The following is a 22,780-nucleotide window of genomic DNA, read 5'->3' as shown; positions in this document are numbered from 1 at the left end:
AAAACCATCACGGATCGCGAGACATTACTAGTATCTATTACACGTACGTGTTGCATTAATGCATTAGTATAATGCTGTATCAATAGTGGGAGCAGACAAGTCAGTGCTCTCGAGCGTGTAACAGCAGAACTACATTTTGACAAGGGTGGTTTCTGGGCGCACCACTAGCGCAAAGCAGTTTCTTCTTTCTGAACACTTCACCGATACATACGTACCTCCGCTTCTTATCTGACTGAACCGCATTTCCATTTAAACGATGTCGATGCAATCAGATGTGCAGATGTTTGGAAGGAGAATGCAGACATTTAGCCCTACGTGCACTACGGCGCATTGCCGAGTGGGAAGCTTCCAAACTATCGAGTTCTGTAGCCACTTAACGGACGGCACTTGGAACAATGCACACAATTGCACAAGGTGCCAGTCATTTCAAAACATTTATCATTTGATGATTCACCAGTCGTTCGATACAAGCATGATGTCATGACTACTTAAAAAACAACTAACCCCCTCTCCATTTTTATGTGACTTGTTGCTGTATTTCTTCAGGTAATTTAAACTGCAGCCACTGCATTCTCCCTATATTATGATGGATAAAAAAGAAGTATCGTGGTCAACCAATAGCCAATGTTAACATAGCTCCCGGTCAAAATGTCGCAGTAACGATTTAATGACGTTTTCCCGGACATACGTAAACTTACTTAATAACAACTGAATTTTCCTTAAACAACCTTCCGGTCAAGCGTAGATTATTATTTTTCTCAAAACTACTTCTTAATACGCTTTTGAATGCCAGCATTCTTATTGCAGTTAGTGTCAACGAGCCTTGAAGCGTCATTTCAAGTTTACACTGTTCGCGAAACAAGGATTGTGAGCAAGGGATATTATCTTGGTGAACAGAAAGCGAGTTAAGGAACAACACGATGCTGAATGTTACGCAATAGTAAACTCGCTGCTCCCTTTGAATCTAAACCCTACACGCCCTCATACGAAGGTTGGGCAGAAATCGCGGCTACAATTCTTTTCCGTAGTGCTCTTTAGCGGTTTGAAAGCGGAAAGTTAGCGAAGGCTGCTGTACTGCACCGCTAATGCAGGTATATAACAGGTGTGCTACGAAAGCAGAAAAAAGCACGAGCCACTACAAAGGAGCATTAGATCCAACAGGCTGCCTCAGAGTGTGGTCGTATTCGGTTGATATAGTGCTTAGAGACGACATAGTTTAATTCTGCGGAACTCAGAATGTTCCCGCATTCACGTAGCATACATTAATTCATTCTTAATTGCGTGAAATCATCAGTTATAATAGGAACTACGGGAGTACCCCAATGGAGTAATAGAGGATGGCAATTGCTTATTTAAGTGTAAATAATTTCCTAAGATAAGGAATTCCATACGACTCTTCGTGTGTGATGCTCTCGTATACAGGAAGGTCGTAGGAGACTCCACGTGCTGTTCGTATATAGTACTGGTCAGTATAGGAAAATAGTAACTGTAGGAAATTGAAGGGAGAGTGGTAAGTGTGGTAAGTGGAGGATACTGGACATAGAATCACACGATATTTCATGGTCGGTGTTTCAGTCTAGAAAATGATTTTAAAATTACATAAAGGAATGCGAACTAAAAACAGCCATTAGCATTTCTTGTAATTTTCTACTGTTTTTCTTTTTTTGTAAGGCATAAAGCTGTATTTTTATGCAGCGTTTGCTGTATTTTATGGACTATAAGCTGCACTTTTCTCTTCGATAAATTGTCTTCAAAATTCAGGTGCTTCTTTTATTCGAAATTAGTATAAAAATGTAGAGTATATCACTTAAAATTCCCGCCAGCCTTAAAAACGTCCATATATTCGATGTTGCGGGAAACCTATCCCTGTCTGGCAACATTGGATTCAACTGACAGCAGCAGTGCACCGATACGACGAACATGAGTTGTGGGGATTCGCAAGTTAGCTGACACTGTCTCTCTCCCACCAGAGCACCACAAACCCAGAATACTGTCTAGTCCTAGTCCCACGAGAAAGACTGTAGTGCGTACGTCACAATACGTGACACTGCAGGTCTTACGAGTGCAAGTAACTGTATCAGACGAGTTTAATAATTCTTGACTGTGCGTTTAAATATAAGTAAGTCCTCGATAGCACATGACAGATTTAAGACCTTTAGTGGGTCTTTTTCAATTAAATATTGAGCCCCTGCGGGATCAGGTGTTATAATAGGCCAGAGGTATTGCTGCCTGTCGTACAAGTTGACTAAAATAAGTATCCTATTTTTCGGCCTGATAAGCTCTAGACCCCTTTTAGGGTTTGATCTCCCACCTTGAAAACTCTACTACAGAAGTGCGGGACAGTTGGGAGAGGACGCTTTATATGGTGCACCATATATTCATTGTGTGATTAGACCTTCTGCACCTCTTATTGTCGGCTCTGCACCTCGACCCGCAAGTCAGCTATTTGTGCGAGAACACTTTCCAGGGTACGTCATCTTCCATTGTCCACTGTCCTCTAGCGTCCCCATGAAGATATTGGATTTCTCAGCACTCAGTGTCCCGTATGCTAGCCAGTGCGTTGTGGAGGGGCCTTCCTGTACCCACTTGATGGTAGCCCCCGACAACACAGGGATTGCACTGCTGATGCCTGGGCTGAGTAGATGCACTTATTCCTGGGGAATCAGGACTCCTGGTAACGTCCATCGCGCCTTGTGGCCTTTGCTGTGACTAGGTGGCACCCAGTGTTGTTGTTCGTGTACATGACAAGGGTTGGATGGAGGATGCTGGTATGAAGTTGTGGATTAACAAATTGTAGGAGAGAAGGAAAGGTGCTTTATTGAAGAAGAGTTCTCTCTTGTGCTAAATACGTTTAGCAGTCATTTGAAAAATTTTGTGAAAGAGAAACTGAGATAGGGAAATACAAAGCTTTTTGTTGTTCCGAGAGAACTTACTTTACAATGCACTCTCTTGATGTCTCGATAAATAAACCGTTTAGAGTGAACAAGAGAGAGGTATGGAACAAAAGGATGAAGGATGAAAGCCATCATAAATTCACACCGAAGGGAACTTTGAAACTACCTAAAATCAAATAAGTGTCTCAAATGATAAACAGCCGTGGCCCAGAGTGAGAGAAGACATGATCGTTAAATATTTCAAGAAGTGTGGCATAAGTAACGTTCCCGATGGCAGCCAAGACCATCTTATACAGGGTGTTAAAAATATTCATTATTTCAGTGAATGATAGTATGCATCAAAACAAGACAACCGTGTCTTATGACTATGGATCCTACAGAGCACACGTCCTGGCATATAACATATGAGGAGATGCTCTTGTGATGTCATCCATGGCAATGCGTAACTTTTTCTACTACAGACGAGTATCCGACAATTACCGTTAATTACAACCCCTGACATGGAATAATGCAAGGGAGGATGGCACCACGAACATGTTGGTGCAGATATTGGGACCGTTGATGCATTGGCGCCCCGTGTCACACCAAGGTCAACAGCGTGCTGGGAAACTGCCGTGCAGTATCGATGTAAACGCTAGTTAGCTCAGTGGTTTGCAGTGAGCTATTCCGTTCACATTGTGTGACTGTACTGTAGTCTTGTTACGTCTGTTTACATCATCGTACATTTGTCCTAACTCCGGGTGCGTGCCGCGATGTTTGGCCTACTTATAGGTCACGTTTAAAGTACATGTTATTGTGATGTTTGTGGTGCGGTACAACATGTTTTCTCTCTTGCAGATACTCAGACACAACCTAACAAGGGGGGCCTTTTATTACACAAAGGAAATGTCAGACTTGCATCTGAGCAGGGTGGAGTAGAGCCGCGCGGCGCGGTCTGGGACACCTTGCACGGTCCGCGTGGCTACCCCCCCCCCCCCCCCCCACCCCCCACCCCCGTCGGAGGTTCGAGTCCCTCGGGCATAGGTGTGTGTGTTGTCCTTAGCGTAAGTTAGTTAGATTAAGTCGTGTGTAAGCTTCGTGACTTGATGACCTCACCAGTTTGGTCCCGTAAGGCCTTACCACAAACTTCCAGTTAATCTAGCACGCAGGATACCATCCGTTAAGCTGTCCAGCCGATTGTTCCAGCGTCTTGGAGAAACAGGTTCAGTAGCATCCAACGAAGTACACAATGGATTTCTTCATTCAGTTCACACGCCTGAAATGGAGGAGCGTGTTCTAAGTGTAGCGGGCGACAGACCTGGAACGAGTGCAGTTATGCCAATGGTTCTTGAGACAGTGTGGTGCAGATCCACAATTTGCCTCCGAGATTTTGTTTACTGATGAGGCAGGGTTTACATGAGATGGCATGTGTGGGCAGATGAAAATCCCCGTACAGTTCAAGGAAAAAGGCACGAGGATCGATTCTCAATTAATGTATGGGCAGCCATTCTTGGCGATAGATTACTAGGGCCATATTTGCTACCACAGAGATTAACCGGGGCTTATTATCACCGCAAGAACGTACTGCCTATCTTGCTGGAAGACATGCCATTTCAAGGAGATACTGCAGATGTGGTTCGTACACGATGGCACACGAACACATTTTCTCTGCATTACGCATCGCCACCTGTTGAGGACATTTGGAAACCAGTGTATTGGCCAGGAGGTCCCATACCTTGGCCTGCCCGTTCCCCAAACCTAAATCCACTAGAGTTCTGGTTATTGGGGCACATGGAACAATAGGTGTGTGTCATACCAATAAACGATGTGCAGAATCTACACAATCGTGTGTTCCTCGCATCTCAGCACATTCAGAACCAACCAGGGCGATTTCAGAGAGAACGTGAATCCTCTCACCGAAGGCCATTGAGATGAATCGATATCATGTTCAGCTCCTCTGACATTCGTCAGAAAGTATACTTTGTAAGACTCATGGTTATGAGACATTTTTTTCTTGTTTTAAAGCGTACAATCATCTCCTGAAATTTTGGATAGTTTTTTTTTAACACCCCGTATGTGAATAGGACAACGATGACGACGAAGAGGAAGAAGAAGAAGAAGAAAGTTCATATGACGATTTTCAGGGATTCTAAAGATCAGTTCTGCTTGATAGACTAAGAATTGCTTTACTCTGTTTTTGCAACCTGATAATAAGTATGATAAAAATGCTATTTATTTAAAGGTGCTTAAAAATTGAGGTGCGTCTTTAAGTCCGTAGTATATAGCAGTCCGTAAAGTAGGGTAAATAAGTTGTATATATTATCACGTAGATGAATGACAAACACTAACTTCACTTAACGAAGGTTTATTCAGCACTTCCATATACAAGAGCACGGAGCGAACTGCCTCCGGCCAGAACAAAAAAATGGTCCAAATGGCCCTGAGCACTATGGGACTTAACATCTGTGGTCATCAGTCCCCTAGAACTTAGAACTACTTAAACCTAACCAACCTAAGGACATCACACACATCCATGCCCGAGGCAGGATTCGAACCTGCGACCGTAGCAGTCGCGCGGTTCCGGACTGAGCACCTAGAACCGCTAGACCACCGCGGCTGGCCGGCCAGAACACATACAGTATATATACAGTTATAGAACATTCCAGTACAACGCCTCTTGACATTTGTGGATACTTCTAGAATGTACTCGAACCGAATACAGAAATTAAAATTGTACAGTCAATTTGAGTTTTGAACCAACGACCCTCCTTGAACAGTTTATTGTCATAACCACTTGACCACGGTGCTACTCATCTTCTTCTGCGACAATATTTCAGTGTTGTATAATGCAGTTGAGCTAAATGGGGGATATTCATATTTATTCAGTTTGATAGTACTGCAGTGAATAAAATTCCGTAAATTTTAAGTCTAGTTACACAATGTGCGGATGATTATGCCATCTTCATCGGTCGTGCCCCATCTTGTACCTTGAAACGAAAGGAGGTCTTCTACCATGGAACAGATTATATTTGCAAATGAAATGATTTTATTTAATGTCTTAATAGTTTTCCCTGTCTTAAAAAAATGGTTCAAATGGCTCTGAGCACTATGGGACTTAACATCTATGGTCATCAGTCCCCTAGAACTTAGAACTACTTAAACCTAACTAACCTAAGGACATCACACAACACCCAGTCATCATGAGGCCGAGAAATCCCTGTCCTCAAAATGGAAATTTGTGTTATTTGCGAATAGATTCCGTTTTAAAACGTTTAAACATTTTGCAGATTTTTAATAGTACTTTTCAAAATATGATTTCATGATTATTTGGTGGGTAGTAGAGTACTAACGTAAGACATAGACTGAGAAACATAGTATTGACAAGATTTTCTCCATCGAAACACTTATGAATTGGAACACAAAAGTGTCCAGGCAAATGCGCTCTGCTTCTCCAGCTGCGTGACGTATACAAATTGGTTGACTATTATCGATATATGTGCCGTTAGTGGGCCATACTTTGCACTTAGGAGTGCCTACGCAGCCGAAATAACGTCGTAATGAGCAATAAGACATAAGAGGATGGTTTAATCCTAGCATTAACAATCTGTGCAGCAGACTCATATAATGCTAGAAATCTATCGTGGCTGTAGATCTCAGTGTAACAAAAATATTAGAAGTATTTCTCGTATGTACATCTTAATGCGAGTGGAGAACAAAGTTAATTCCGTGTGTGGTCTCATGAACAATTTGTGTGTTATGTACAAAACACACTGAAGTTATACCTGAGCGCGAGTGTTCGTGTATCTTCAGCGATAACCTCGGTGTTGAGCGCCTGTAAGCTCCACCTTAGTTTATCTTCGTCTTCGTACACAATATCATCTCTGATCGACCTCACCACATAATACGTTAGTGCCTGACACGCTCATATCTATGAAAACGGCGCCTTACGGTTTCCGGGGAAGCAGCGATATGATGATTGGAAAAGAGCACAGGTAGTCCCAGTCTTCAAGAAGGGTCGTCGAGCAGATGCTCAAAACTATAGACCTATATCTCTGACGTCGATCTGTTGTAGAATTTTAGAACATGTTTTTTGCTCGAGTATCATGTCGTTTTTTGGAAACCTAGAAACTACTATGTAGGAATCAACATGGATCCGGAAACAGCGATCGTGTGAGACCCAACTCGCTTTATTTCTTCATGAGACCCAGAAAATATTAGATACAGGCTCCCAGGTACATGCTATTTTTCTTGACTTCCGGAAGGCGTTCGATACAGTTCCGCACTGTCGCCTGATAAACAAAGTAAGAGCCTACGGAATATCAGACCAGCTGTGTGGCTGGATTGAAGAGTTTTTAGCAAACAGAACACAGCATGTTGTTATCAATGGAGAGACGTCTACAGACGTTAAAGTAACCTCTGCCGTACCACAGGGGAGTGTTATGGGACCATTGCTTTTCACAATATATATAAATAACCTAGCAGATAATGTCGGAAGTTCCATGCGGCTTTTCGCGGATGATGCTGTAGTATACAGAGAAGTTGCAGCATTAGAAAATTGTAGCGAAATGCAGGAAGATCTGCAGCGGATAGGCACTTGGTGCAGGGAGTGGCAACTGACCCTTAACATAGACAAATGTAATGTATTGCGAATACATAGAAAGAGGATCCTTTATTGTATGATTATATGATAGCGGAACAAACACTGGTAGTAGTTACTTCTGTAATATATCTGGGAGCATGCGTGCGGAACGATTTGAAGTGGAATGATCATATAAAATTAATTGTTGGTAAGGCGGATGCCAGGTTGAGATTCATTGGGAGAGTTCTTAGAAAATGTAGTCTATCAGCAAAGGAGGTGGCTTACAAAAGAGTCTTTCGACCTATACTTGAGTACTGCTCATCAGTGTGGGATCCGTCCCAGGTCGGGTTGACAGAGTACATAGAGAAGATCCAAAGAAGAGCGGCGCGTTTCGTCACAGGGTTATTTGGTAAGAGTGATAGCGTTACGGAGATGTTTAATAAACTCAAGTGGCAGACTGCAAGAGAGGCGCTCTGCATCGCGGTGTAGATTGCTCGCCAGGTTTCGAGAGGGTGCGTTTCTGGATGAGATATCGAATATATTGCTTCCCCCTACTTACACCTCCCGAGGAGATCACGAATGTAAAATTAGAGAGATTAGAGCGCGCACGGAGGGTTTCAGACAGTCGTTCTTCCCGCGAACCATACGCGACTGGAACAGGAAAGGGAGGTAATGACAGTGGCACGTAAAGTGCCATCCGCCACACACCGTTGGGTGGCTTGCGGAGTAGAAATGTAGATGTAGATGTAGCTTAGGAAATAGGCCAGATCGATGTCCCTGAGGCGAGGAAGCTAGACGCGCCACATCTCAGCGCAGTAGTATTTGATTACGGACCGGGAATTACATGAACGCATACCTCCGTTTCATCCCAGACATCGGGTGGTATCAGGAACCTCATTTCCACATCCCGTTTATCTTAGCTTATCTAACCCTACTTTCCCCGCCTTTAAAGCGTAATTCCCCTTTTTATCGCGTTGTTTACGCCGGGCTGCAAAGGAACCACCTTACTCCAAAGTGTTTGTTTAAAGCACACGATTTTAATCTGAATTTAAGACAGTGCCGACAAGATATAATCTGCATAGTGGGGGTGTACTCCCGTTCATTCTGCTCACATCCGCTCAATGGTATTCTTGTAAACGCATTCTCTTTGAAAGTGAGAGCCATATCCAATGGACTATTTCATCAGATCGACACAGTCAAAATATGTTGACTGCATTACAAAACAGTTGGCCAAAAATTATGTTAAGTAACACAACAGAGCGAATTAATTGCGATGGGTGGCTCGTATGGTTCAGGAGAACAAACACAAACCAAAAGTCTGGAGCATACCCGATGACTACTACGTTTTAGTTAATGTAGTATGACATGTATCCGTAATCATAATTGTTTGGATTTGAAGCTCTAACAGCAGCCATGTTTTCAGCCTAAATTATTTGAACAGGGGTCCACTATTGTGCAAACACTATTGTTTTTACTAGCCAAACATGTCTCACCAGCCGGCCGTTGTGGCTGTGCGGTTCTAGGCGCTACAGTCTGGAGGCGAGCGACCGCTCCGGTCGCAGGTTCGAATCCTGCCTCGGGTATGGATGTGTGTGATGTCCTTAGGTTAGTTAGGTCCAGTTAGTTGTAAGTTCTAGTTGACTGATGACTTCAGAAGTTAAGTCGCATAGTGCTCAGAGCCATTTGAACCGTTTTCTCTCACCACCACTGTCCCATCGTCAGTGAGTACTTTCATTCAGAACTGTAAAATGTACAGCTCGTAAATAATAATTATTGGAATGAAAATAAGGCCCATGAATCTTTTTCTCTGTTGTGATAATTACCTTACTGTCTAGAATGTGTGATTGCTTAGGATTTTCTTTATATAGCTCTGCAGCTTGTCATCTACAACGAAATGATGTTAGTTGCAAGTAAACAAGTTGCTTTCACGTCAGACGTAATTTAGTGACTTTATTTAACGATAATTTACAGTTGTTTCTTGTTAGCTGTCCCCATCTGGAAGCTCACCTGTTGCAGAATCACTCACGTAATCGCGGTACATGCTTATAATGAAAAGCAGCCAAAAGTAAAATTTTAGATAACTTTCTTGACTGAGGCACAGTGATCGGTATAAAATATTAAAAATCAATAAAAACTTTCTGTTATATTGCTAGAGAAGGCCGAAATGCACGCTATAATCTCACGCAGGATGGCGTGAGGTCTGAAACAGGATACGTAATGAATGCTATAAAGAAAAGTAAGTAGCTGCTGGAATACTTAACTTTAATCCATCGTTTGTATACATCGTTCTGGATGAGATATGCTTCATACGATAACTATCAATTGCTATGGCGCCTTGCTAGGTCGTAGCCATTGACTTAGCTGAAGGCTATTCTATCTTCTCTGCAAATAAACGAGGCTTCGTCAGTGTTGCATCGCTAGCTAAGTCGTCCGTACAACTGGGGCGAGTGCTAGTAAGTTTCTCTAGACCTGCCGTGTGGCGGCGCTCGTTCTGCGATCACTGACAGTGAAACGCGGGTCCGACAGGTACTAATGGACCGCGGCCGATTTAAAGCTACCACCTAGCAAGTGTGGTGTCTGGCGGTGACACCACACTTTCTCCATTGCATTTCCAGATTTTTTTAATTTTTTTAAAATTTTTTTTATTATTTGGCCCTTAACTCGGACCAGCTTAAGGCTTGCACCACCATCATGGCTGCTGATGGCGGCAGACGGAGCTAGATCGTTAGAAGAATGTTTATTACATGTGTCAGATTAGAGTCACGTAGTCAATTACTGTAGAGGTACCCTATTTCTACGGGAGCCACAACGATTAATATTTGGGGTGACTCTTCAATTCTCCAAAAATAAATTTTTAGATTATCAGGCGCTTGTTTCCATTATAAATCGTCACGTTATTATATTGACTGAATGTGTATTGCATAAATTACATAAAATAATTTCAGAAATAAATGTTGCCGTCTGTTTACCAATGTCTTTGGCAACAAGTGCTGCAGCATCATTATACGGATTTCCTACCGAAGTATTTTATTACATCATAACAAATAGAATTTACACAGTAATGTAACCCAGTGTTGAATAACAAGACATCGAAGAGGTAAATTATCAAATGTAATTGAATGCACTGTTGAGCTGAGACCTAAAACTAAACTGTAGCTTGTACTATTATAAGAGATGTGAACTATGATAAAAGATGATGTCTGAGTTTTTCACGATGTAGGCAATGTTCAGATAACTTACAGAAATGTATAGGTGCACATCCTGTCATTTTCAAGGCAAAATTTCAGTAAGTACGCGTGTTGCAAGGGAATTTAAAACCTCGGTTTGTAGAGCCATTTCGGAAAGACAACACACATAACGCACACCGTGAACACTAGCTCCAACACACAGCCAACGCCGGCCGATGTCAGAAGTTATCAATAGTGAAAATTAATAAGCAACGGGTAAGGAAGCATTAACTCTGTCCCACAGATTTTTGAGAAGGTAGAGAGCAAAAACCTCCGTCTCTATTTATAAGATCACTTGCTAATTAAATTTTAACTGTTTCCTTAATAACGCTCTCCCAATAGCCGACATTGCTTAACTAGAATCTTCGTGTTGTTGCAGCATCGGTGTTTGTTACTTTCCGGAACTGCTCTGCAAACCAAGGTTTTAAATTCCCTTGCTCAACGCTTACTTGCTGCAGTTTTGGCTTGAAAATGACATCGTGTGCGTCTGTCGTAATGTACGCGGTTGTTGACGAAGTCACCCAGCTGTTCAAAATGTTCAAATGTGTTTGAAATCTTATGGGACTTAACTGCTAAGGTCATCAGTCCCTAAGCTTACACACTACTTAACCTAAATTATCCTAAGGAGAAACACACACACCCATGCCCGAGGGAGGACTCGAACCTCCGCCGGGACCAGCCTCACAGTCCATGACTGTAGCACCATAGACCGCTCGGCTAATCCCGTGCGGCACCCAGCTGTATTATAGTAAGTTATACGCCGGGAAGAATTCAAGTTTCCCATTGTTTACCTCTATGAAGACCAAATCTATCGTTGCTTGCGGAGGTTGGATAAACTGCGCAATAATAGAGAGAGACTGCAATAGAGTGAGACTGCAATGTGCGTTGTCGTTTTTTCTGATGTGTCCTGATCAAAATACTGTTCCAGCGTTTGCCAAAGCTGCGCATCATATTAGTTCTCCAGCGGCCAATCGCGCCAAGCAACGCATTGGTCTATTTCTTGTTCCTGAAAGGCTCAATTATACTTGTCGACATTTAGATTTTGTTTCCAGATAATTGTTTCGGCTTCAATTACAGATTGCTTCAAACCTTGTCGACATTTTCTTCTGGTTAGGTGGACCGTGGTGCACGGTCGCAGTGTGACTGGAAATTTCACTCTGAAACTTCTCCGCCGGCCGAAGTGGCCGTGCGGTTAAAGGCGCTGCAGTCTGGAACCGCAAGACCGCTACGGTCGCAGGTTCGAATCCTGCCTTGGGCATGGATGTTTGTGATGTCCTTAGGTTAGTTAGGTTTAACTAGTTCTAAGTTCTAGGGGACTAATGACCTCAGCAGTTGAGTCCCATAGTGCTCAGAGCCATTTGAACCATTTTTGAAACTTCTCCTTGTATAGGAGGGTAATCCTCGTATCATATCTCGACGATCAGTGATACATCTCGCTGGGAAATCTTTTAACAATGCAGCTTTATCCATGCTAGGGAAAGGTTTATACTTTGAACAGACGCCCAAGCTTTCACCAGTAGTTGATTTTATTAGTTCTGTTGAATATGCTGTTTATAAAAATATCGCCTGAAGTTGCGGAAGAGGATATGCGGGACGCTTGTAATATCATAGTGGCAGAGAGGGCTGCTTTACGTTCACTAAAGGCTGATCTGGATATTGTTATTTTGCCCGTGGACAAGTAGAATTACGTTCAGAATGTTCAGTGTTCACTATCTGATTCAGCTTATCACAAGGTCGATGCTGACCCGACAGAAACTGTTGAGAGAAATTCGTTTATTATGAAAGACTAAAAGCGTCCTGAAGAAAAACTGCTTGTCGTACGAGACTATGAAGAATCTTAATTCTTATTGTTCTCTTCCCGCTAGTTTATATAGCCTTCCGAAGCTCCCCAAGGACGGGGTTCCTCTCCTTGCGATTGTCAGTAACATTGATGCTCCAATATATCGTGTAGCAAAATACCTTGCTACCCTGTTTAGCCTACTAGTAGGTCTGTGTGAGCATCACATTAAGATCTCCGCGCATTTCTCACAACGCGTTAGAATTAGAGGCAATGCGTTTGACCGACTCTGACATTCTATCAATTTTTGATGTGGTCCCTCTATTCACTTTCGTTTCTGTGTCTGATTTGTCGCATTTAACTGAGGTTAGATTTGGTGTCGAATTAACGATCCTGTCCGTGTTGACATCCACTTACTTTTTATTGTATGACTAAGTCTATAAGCAGACAGATGGAGTTTCCCTTTGTCACCTATTGCTGACTAATAGTTTACGGAAGACTTGGAGTGACATGCCTTAGATTCGGGGGCCATGTGACATGCGAGTTTCTTTTAGATAAGTAGACGATACTTTTGTTATTTAGCCTCTTGGCAGTAAGAATTTGAATGACGTTTTAGCACATCTGATTCAATCTACCCCAATATTAGTTTCACGATGCAAGTGGAATAGGATGGTTGCTTCTTGTCACACACAACTAGCTCCTTACTCTCATGAAGTGTTGAGTAATGTTGACAAGGGATTGCAAACTGATTCGGTATTTCCTGACTTCCGGAAGGTCTTTGACACTGTACCACACAAGTGGCTTGAAGAGTAACTGCGTGCTTATGGAATATCGTTTCAGTTACGAGACGAGACTGGATTCGTGATTTCCTATCATAGTGGTCACAGTAACTGACGGAGAGGCATCGAGTAACACAGAAGTGATTTCTGGCGTTCCCCAAGGAAGTATTATAGACCCTTTGCTGTTCCTTATTTATATAAACGATTTGGGAGACAATCTAAGCAGCCGTCTTAGGTTGTTTGCAGATGACGCTGTCGTTTATCGAATGCTTAAATCATCAGAAGATCAAAACAAATTGCAAAACGATTTAGAAAAGATGTCTGTATTGGAAATTGACCCAAAATAACGAAAAGTGTGAGGTCATCTACATGAGTGCTAGAAGGAATCCCTAAAAATTTGGTTATACGATAATTCAGTCAAACCTAAAGGCGTACATTCAACTAAATACCTGGGAATTAAGATTCCCAACAACTTAAATTGGAAGGAACACATAGAAAATATTGTGGGAAGGGCGAAACAAAGATTGCTTTTTACTGGCAGGACACTTAGAAAATGTAACAGATCAACTAAGGGGACTGCCTAATCTACGCTTGTCCGTCCTCTTTTAGAATACACAGTGTGGGACCCGTAGCAGATAGGATTGACGGAATACATCGAAAAAGTTCAGAGAAATTCAGCACTTTTAGTACTATCGCGAAATAGGGGAAGGAATGTCACTGACATGATACAGGATATGGGGTGGACATCATTATCACGAAATTACAGTCATCAACTTTCTTCTCCGAATGCGAAAATATTTTGTTGACGCGGACCTACATAGTGAGGAACGATCACCACGATAAAATAAGGGATATCAGAGCTCGTACGGAAACATATAGGTTTTCATTCTTTCCGTGCGCCACACAAGAATGGAATAATAGAGAATTGTGAAGGTGGTTCGATGAACCCTCTACCAGGCACTTAAATGTGATTTACAGAGAATCCACGTAGATGTAGATATAGGTGACGTATGATTGTTAAAAATGAATACTAATCGCCATCGTACGTATTGACACCAGGGAAGATAACTGTGAAGCGACATTTTTAGTCTTTTCAGATCAAACGTCTGTAGACAGTCGCGCGAATTTGCTGTGTTTGACGTGGTTCATAAACAAAGTAGCACTGACTAAATGTTATTTTAGCACGAGTTAAGGCCCGAAGTGAATTAATAAGGATGGTGCACGATCGTAGGCACCACATTCGTACTACGTTCGATTGGTTTAACGGAAGTTACATGCACTCATACGTATTTTAAAGAGTTTGCTGTGGACATAGCAGGAGAAAACTAAATCCAAACACTGACAAAGATGCGTGAACGTTAAGCGTACATTACAGAACAATAATGTGACACCGTCGTCCACCATTGAAGATTAAATTATTGTACTTCAGTTACCGTGGGAAGCAAAAAATCGATACGGTGGGAGGCTGTGACATTCCATTCCATGATCGTGTTACTCTCCAAAATCCGAAACAAGAATATATTCTCGACGTCATGAAGAAAAAGAAGACCATCTTAAGAAGTGTGACGGTTTGTCGATTGGCTGTTTAAGGCGTTGTGAACCCGGTGGACGTTTGATGAAAAGTACTTACCTGACAATAGTGGTGTTCGGTGAAGTTTTGTGATTACCTGCTTCGGGTCTTCATGGTTGCGGCTCATAGGGAGGTGATACCGCATGTAGATCGCGGCGAAAAGAATTTAACCGGTTGTTATGTGGCCGAAAGTGTTGTTCCTATCTTTGAGGATGGTCGGAAATAGAGGCACCAGGAGCCAGTCGATGCATACTGGTGTAGGAGCTGGATACATGATGAGCAGTAATTTCCCAGATCTGATTTCGGTGAGAGTATACTAATGGTATCCTGTACTAAACAATGGTAGAGTGTCAGCATTATCAAGACTTTATATGAATAATCACTACCAGTAGCTATTGAGCTTCACTAAATCTAGTTAGCCCATTAAAAGATTTAAGCAGTAATTTCTCGTTTAAGGAAATAATTAATTCAGCAGAAACTTCAAGAGCTATCCCGGTTTAAAAATACACAGGTAATTTCGTAGAACATTAATATCTTGGTCGGAAAAAGCTGTGCAGTGCTAAGAGGTGAGAATAAATAGCGTCAAAAGTGTTATCGTATGAAATGGAGATATTAGCGCTAATCTAACTTAATTGTCCGTCAGACGCGTACTCCGTCAGTCGCGGTACACCGCTAATGAACTTCGGACATTAATTCGGAGGGATTTTAGAACGGAGACACTAGCACATGCAGCAGAATACGCTATGATTAATACTTTGTACTAATAATACGGCTTTTCAAAAATGAACATACACCATAAAGCAACTGACTGGAGACAATTTACGTTCTTGATTATCTTAATTACGGCAAAAGGAGTTATTGCTGCACAATGAACACAATAAAAGATTCATATTGTGTGTCTGTATACAGTCAACTGCTACAAACAAATTTATTTTCTGAAATGACAAAACTTGCGCAAATATACTCTAATTCCTATATATTATCCACTATCTGCCGATTTCGGCTATCATCCATATCAAATAGTAGTTGTAAGGAACTGTCAGTACTTATGCAGGTTCCAAAGTTAAACGTTGAAAACGTTACGTACTAAGATGATAACATTGTGTGTAACTGGTGCCCGTTCCTTGCAGCTATCACTTGATCATGGCATCATAGCCGAAACCGGCTAATAGTAAATAATAAACAGAAGTGGCCCAACGCATTATTAACCTTCACAATCTGGGGAGCTCTTTTTCTTGAATAAATCATCTAGTCTTTTTGAAATAGTAGCCATTTGCTTGTCTCTACATGTACATCACATCTACAGATTTGAATCCCATTCAGACAATTTCTTCGTGGTGAACCTCTTCTTTTTCGTTAGCGACTCGCTAGTCACTTTTATGTCTAGATTTTCAAGTACGTATTGACTTCCGGAAGGTAACATTGTCTCTATTGCTCGGAATTAATCGCAAATTATTATAAGAAATATGTCAAATATGAACAGAGTGTAGGTGATCTTGTCTGATGTACGCTGGAACCAATAAGAGATTGACCTGCGCTTTTATCTGAAATAAGAAAGCAAGCTCAATGGAAAAAGCTTTTGTTATAGGAGAAGGGGCTGCAAACAACATGCCACCTATTATATCATAACTTAATTACAAACTGAAAATAAATGACACATTCCAAATTGATACTGAGATGTGCTAACCACCCCACGGAATTTAATTCAGAAAGACTGCTTATAAAGGTTAAAGCTTGAGAGTAAATGCATGGTGTTTCAAAGTGTTTGTGTCAAACGTCTAGGGATGTTTATATCACGACATGGGGAACAACTTGTAATAGAGACAAAATGGTCGCCGATGCTTCCCATCCCTGCTTTCATGTGTGGTTCTGTCCCTGAGAGGCGGCAGGGAGTAGACACTCTGCGACGTGCGTGTGAAGTGTCTTATAATCCAGTCATCTGCTCCTCGTGATCAGGGGGAGATCATGCAAAATTAAGTTTCTGATCTGAATCTGAAACATATGTTTCTGTTGAGACACACGCGTTATTAATGCGTTATTAATGTTTTCTTGTTCAAAGTCATCCTATCGATTTACTAGGGAAGGTAGTTTGAAGATTAAGCACACCTGGTTAGTAGACGTAGTTCAATTAAATCTCGTTGCCACAGTGTCGGGCAGTCTGATAAAAAGCTCCCTAGCGTTGCTAGGAAGCGACAGCGAACATTTTGTCTCTAACAGATGTCGTTCGTCGTGTCGTGATCTACCATCCTAGATGTTTGATACAAAGACTTTGAAACACTTTGTATGTGGAAGCTCACGCTCACGCATTTTCTGAAGGTGGCGTTAGAAGTGGCAGTATTTCCTACGTGTGCAGTAATTCGAGGGGCCTTCGACAAGTAATGCAACACATGTTTTTTTTTTTCTGAAAGCGTGTTGGTTTTATTAAGGATTCCAATAGATCTTATTATTATTCAACACTTTTTTGGCTACAAAACTTTTTTTAAAATTTCATTATGGGACTTATCTTCTAAGGTCATCAGTCCCCTAGAACTTAGAACTACTTAAACCTAACCAACCTAAGGACATCACACACATCCATGCCCGAGGCAGGATTCGAACCTGCGACCGTAGCGGTCGGCGGTTCCAGACTGTAGCGCCTAGAACCATTCGGCCACCAGGGCCATCACAAAACTTTATTTTTGGAACATAATTTCCAATCAGTAGAATGACCTTACGCCACCTTAATGGGAGGGTCCATATGTCTGCATGGTCCGAAAGTACAGACGCCATATCCATATAAGTACACTCCTGGAAATTGAAATAAGAACACCGTGAATTCATTGTCCCAGGAAGGGGAAACTTTATTGACACATTCCTGGGGTCAGATACATCACATGATCACACTGACAGAACCACAGGCACATAGACACAGGCAACAGAGCATGCACAATGTCGGCACTAGTACAGTGTATATCCACCTTTCGCAGCAATGCAGGCTGCTATTCTCCCATGGAGACGATCGTATTGATGCTGGAGGTAGTCCTGTGGAACGGCTTGCCATGCCATTTCCACCTGGCGCCTCAGTTGGACCAGCGTTCGTGCTGGACGTGCAGACCGCGTGAGACGACGCTTCATCCAGTCCCAAACATGCTCAATGGGGGACAGATACGGAGATCTTGCTGGCCAGGGTAGTTGACTTACACCTTCTAGAGCACGTTGGGTGGCACGGGATACATGCGGACGTGCATTGTCCTGTTGGAATAGCAAGTCCCCTTGCCGGTCTAGGAATGGTAGAATGATGGGTTCGATGACGGTTTGGATGTACCGTGCACTATTCAGTGTCCCCTCGACGGTCACCAGTGGTGTACGGCCAGTGTAGGAGATCGCTCCCCACACCATGATGCCGGGTGTTGGCCCTGTGTGCCTCGGTCGTATGCAGTCCTGATTGTGGCGCTCACCTGCACGGCGCCAAAGACGCATACGACCATCATTGGCACCAAGGCAGAAGCGACTCTCATCGCTGAAGACGACACGTCTCCATTCGTCCCTCCATTCACGCCTGTCGCGACACCACTGGAGGCGGGCTGCACGATGTTGGGGCGTGAGCGGAAGACGGCCTAACGGTGTGCGGGACCGTAGCCCAGCTTCATGGAAACGGTTGCGAATGGTCCTCGCCGATACCCCAGGAGCAACAGTGTCCCTAATTTGCTGGGAAGTGGCGGTGCGGTCCCCTACGGCACTGCGTAGGATCCTACGGTCTTGGCGTGCATCCGTGCGTCGCTACGGTCCGGTCCCAGGTCGACGGGCACGTGCATCTTCCGCCGACCACTGGCGACAACATCGATGTACTGTGGAGACCTCATGCCCCACGTGTTGAGCAATTCGGCGGTACGTCCACCCGGCCTCTCGCATACCCACTATACGCCCACGCTCAAAGTCCGTCAGCTGCACATACGGTTCACGTCCACGCTGTCGCGGCATGCTACCAGTGTTAAAGACTGCGTTGGAGCTCCGTATGCCACGGCAAACTGGCTGACACTGACGGCGGCGGTGCACAAATGCTGCGCAGCTAGCGCCATTCGACGGCCAACACCGCGGTTCCTGGTGTGTCCGCTGTGCCGTGCTTGTGATCATTGCTTGTACAGCCCTCTCGCAGTGTCCGGAGCAAGTATGGTGGGTCTGACACACCGGTGTCAATGTGTTCTTTTTTCCATTTCCAGGAGTGTATATAGTTCTGGCAACACCGGCCATGACCTTCTTCTTCTGTGCCGAAGCACATATATTCCCCTAACTCTTACGGGACTTGGTAAGAATGTCTTCCACGAGTAATGAGTGTGTTGGGGTGGGACACTACGAATATAGTGTGTGGACATACAAGGTGAGAATGTTGGTCTCGCGGGAGGCGTGTGCGACATAGTCCCTGCAGTCGTACTATGCTCTGTGCCCTCGGTGGCTCAGATGGATAGAGCGTCTGCCCTGTAAGCAGGAGATCCCGGGTTCGAGTCCCGGTCGGGGCACACGTTTTCACCTGTCCCCATTGATATATATCAACGCCCGTTAGCAGCTGAAGGTATTAATACAATTCTAATTTCGTTCTAGACGGCTGCAGGTCATCAATCCATGTAAGTATAGAGGAGGAAGAAGTTGAAGATTGGTAAGAGTGAGGAGATTGGGAAAGATTCATCGCCAACACACTTTTAACATACTAAAGCCTCTGAACGTGCCAGAAATCGCCGATGGTAAACCAGAATAATTAAGCCATGTCACAAATCATCCCAGAACATACAGAACCAGATATGTGAGTGTAATTTACATTCAAAAAGAGACTCTGAGTTTTGTTATGCCGCCGAGACGGATAGAATGAATTATTGTGTTTTTTTTCTTTTGTAGTAAACAGTGTTGCGTCGTTAGATGCAATCATAGATACTACTGTATCTACGGGCCGAGCGACAAATGCTGTTTGGCTCTTGCAAGTACGAATAACAAGGGTGAGCTGTATAACGGTGAGTATGTTAGTCAGCTGTCCAAGTTTAATATTGAGTGGTGTTTTGTGTGATCAGCGGTCGGTTGCGTCTTGTCACGTTTTATGTTGGAGCGGTGAAAATTGCTTTCCTTTTTTTAAATTGTTTTTACAGTGTTACTCTTCGGAGTCACTTTACATGATTTATGGAATTTAGCATCGCCGTATTTGCCCCTGACCATCGATCAACGAGACAACGAAACGTCGGCACCGAGGATATCGCAGCAGTCGCCCCAGGTAGGGAGCAGCTGAAAACACATCTGTGCAATCACACCGTTATATGTTAACTGGCATTAGTCAACACAAAATTCCAGAGTATAAACATTTCAAGTGTGCCATGCGGGTTCATGTCAGTTTTCTACATAACTCCTTTATAATTCTCTAGCAGTACCTCAGCATATGTGCTGTAAATGTACAGTTCAATACAAGGGCTTATAGTTTTTTGTGTAACAAAGTATGTTGACACTGTGATTTACATGGAAGACACAAGGTTTAATAAATTACTACCAGCAGATATTGCAAAACTGAACTGTAAAGAACGATTTTTCACTAAATTATTGGAGGTAGACTGATTTGTTTCTTTATTAATACTTTGAAATACTGCCTACCCACATTCCCATGGACATTTATTATCACAGCAACACTTACTCTTAAATATTAGTATACAGTTTATTTGCTTGTGTGTATAATTTATATGTACTCATTCTGTGTGTGGTATTTGTGTTTTGCATCCGCAACCTTGGTAAGACCAGCTGACGAAATGTAGACAAAAGACAGATGTTTGTTTGCTTATAGGCCACTCTAGAAGGGGACTGGAAACGACCTGCAGCAGCAGCAAGAAACTATTTAAGAAAAGTAGAAGCAGTTACGACCGTTGTACAATACAATTATGATCCTTTCAACAGATTTCATTTTACAGTCCCCTTCTCTTTCTTTATGCACTATATTTATCACTTGGTTTCCTACCACATCCTAGCTTCGAGCTAATCAGCTAAAACAGGGAGAAGTTTAAGAAAATTTTAACATCATTGATTTTACACGGGCCTCTATCGTTGGATGAGCGCATTTTAAAATGTATGGAAAGTACAGTATTTAACAACAATATCAAGTAAAATTAATCACTAAAAATCTGTTTACAGTGTGGTAACTATCAATAATTGCCCTTGAGGCAACCTGTGAGGCACAAAAAGCACTTCTTGGTACCGCACTCAAACAAGTTGTGGGAGTTGGATGTACGATCTCCATGGCAAGTTCATTGGACAGGTTATGATCCAAAGCACAACTGAGGAAGTAACATATCAATGGGACGGTAAGAGTCACATCGATATACAGGGTGGTCAGAAGATGTGTGAGATGCTTGTAGGGATGTTACAGGGCAGGTTGTACTGAGACATAAATGTTAAGAAAGAAATTCGATACGTTGTTCCGTTTCCGAGTTATTTAGCATTGAAGTTAGCCAATCGGGACGTCGCGCGCTCGCATTCAAGCGGCCTGCCAGGGGCAGTGTTGCCCAGCGAGTGCTTTGTCTCGTCAGCTGAAACTTGAATTTACGCGCGCGACGATCTGATTGGCTAAATTCAATGCTAAATAACTCTGAAACGGCGCAACGTATAGAATTTCTTTTGTAACATTCAAATCTCAGTACAACCTGCCCAGCAACATCCCTACAAGCGTTTCAGACATTTTCTGACCACAGTGTATATGCGGACGACGTGTACGACTGGACTAATATGTTTTATTACATTTGTACTAACAGTAGCATGATCTGAACTGGTGGATACAGTCAGAGGCTGGTACTCACCGTTAAGGTTGATCTCGGCAGGTGCGAGCGCTTTCTGCGAGCCAGCAGAGGACTGCCTGCTGCTGGGCGGCTGGACGTCTCCCTCGCTGGGGTGCAGTAGGTGCTGCTGCTGCTGTTGCTGCTGAGCTGGGTCCGTCGTGGCTGCAGCGGCGGCGGCGATGGCGGCGGCGCGGCTGCGGTGGCTGGTGCGGTGCGCGTGGATGCTGTTCAGCAGGATGTTGCTAGAGGTGCGCGACAACGCCTTGCGCTGCCGCACCGCTTCCTTGTAGATGCGGTAGTACATGGTCACCATCACCACCGCGGGCACCCAGAACGACACGCTGGAGGAGATTATGGCGTAGGCGCGGTTCACCACGAAGATGCACACTTCCGGGTTGGACCGGCGGAAGTCCTGGTGCTCCGGTGTGGTGTACCAGCCGAGGAAGATGGGTGTGAAGGAGATGAGCGCCGGCAGCAGCCACACGTTGGCCAGCATCAGGCCGACGGTGCGCTGCGTCATCGTGACCGGGTACTCGAGCGGGCGCACGATGGCGTAGTAGCGGTCCACGCTGATGCAGCACAGGTGGAGGATCGACGCCGTCGAAAAGTAGACGTCGAGCGAGTTCCACACGTCGCACATGAAGTAGCCGAAGAGCCAGGTGCCGCCCGTGAGCTCGACGCTGGCGTTGAAAGTCATGGCGCACAGTGCGACCAGTAGGTCGGCCAGCGCCAGCGAGACGACGTAGTAGTTGGTGATGATGCGCAGCTTGCGGTGGCGTATCACGCTGATGATGACAAGCGCGTTGCCGAGCACCGCGGCCACTATGATGCTGCCCATGATGAGCGCTTTGACGGCGATCAGCGCGGGGGCCACCTCGGGGCTCCAGGGCGAAGCCACTGCCGAGGAGGCGGCGGCGGCGGAGTCGTTGTGCGGAGCTGCTGCCGGGACGGAGGCGGCGGCTGCGGCGGCGGCGGCGGCCCACGCGGCCGTGGGTCTGCCGGGCGGCAGCGGTGGCGGGGGCGGCGGAGGCGGCCGCACCGGGGGCGGCGCGGCGAAGACGGGAGGCTCGCTGGGGGCGGCCATTCCGCTCAGCATCGCGCCGGCACCGCTGGTGCTGTCTGGAAGCGCGACTGCGGACAGCTAGCCGCCCCCCGCCTCCCGGGGACCGCGCCTTCGGCTTGGGGCCCGGCTGGCG

General features: G+C 44.2%; 1 protein-coding gene and 1 non-coding gene across 2 annotated transcripts in view; one reads left to right on the top strand and one right to left on the bottom strand.

The window, feature by feature from the left end:
- Nucleotides 1-22,440, bottom strand: part of LOC124606078 (octopamine receptor beta-3R-like) — a 56,714-nt gene extending 34,274 nt beyond the window's left edge. Inside the window, exons 1-2 of the mRNA XM_047138042.1 lie at nucleotides 21,783-22,440; nucleotides 21,559-21,746 (exon numbers count right to left, since the gene is read on the bottom strand). Coding sequence (XP_046993998.1) covers nucleotides 21,559-21,746; nucleotides 21,783-22,422 — 828 coding nt within the window. The 5' untranslated portion in view covers nucleotides 22,423-22,440. The remainder of the gene's footprint in view (nucleotides 1-21,558; nucleotides 21,747-21,782) is intronic.
- Nucleotides 19,227-19,301, top strand: Trnat-ugu. Its single transcript has one exon. It is a non-coding gene; the product is annotated as a tRNA-Thr (tRNA).
- Nucleotides 22,441-22,780: the final 340 nt, after the last annotated feature.

The sequence above is a fragment of the Schistocerca americana genome, chromosome 3 (genome assembly GCF_021461395.2).
Source record: "Schistocerca americana isolate TAMUIC-IGC-003095 chromosome 3, iqSchAmer2.1, whole genome shotgun sequence".
NCBI lineage: Eukaryota > Metazoa > Arthropoda > Insecta > Orthoptera > Acrididae > Schistocerca > Schistocerca americana.
This window is presented reverse-complemented; position numbering and strand designations above follow the sequence as displayed.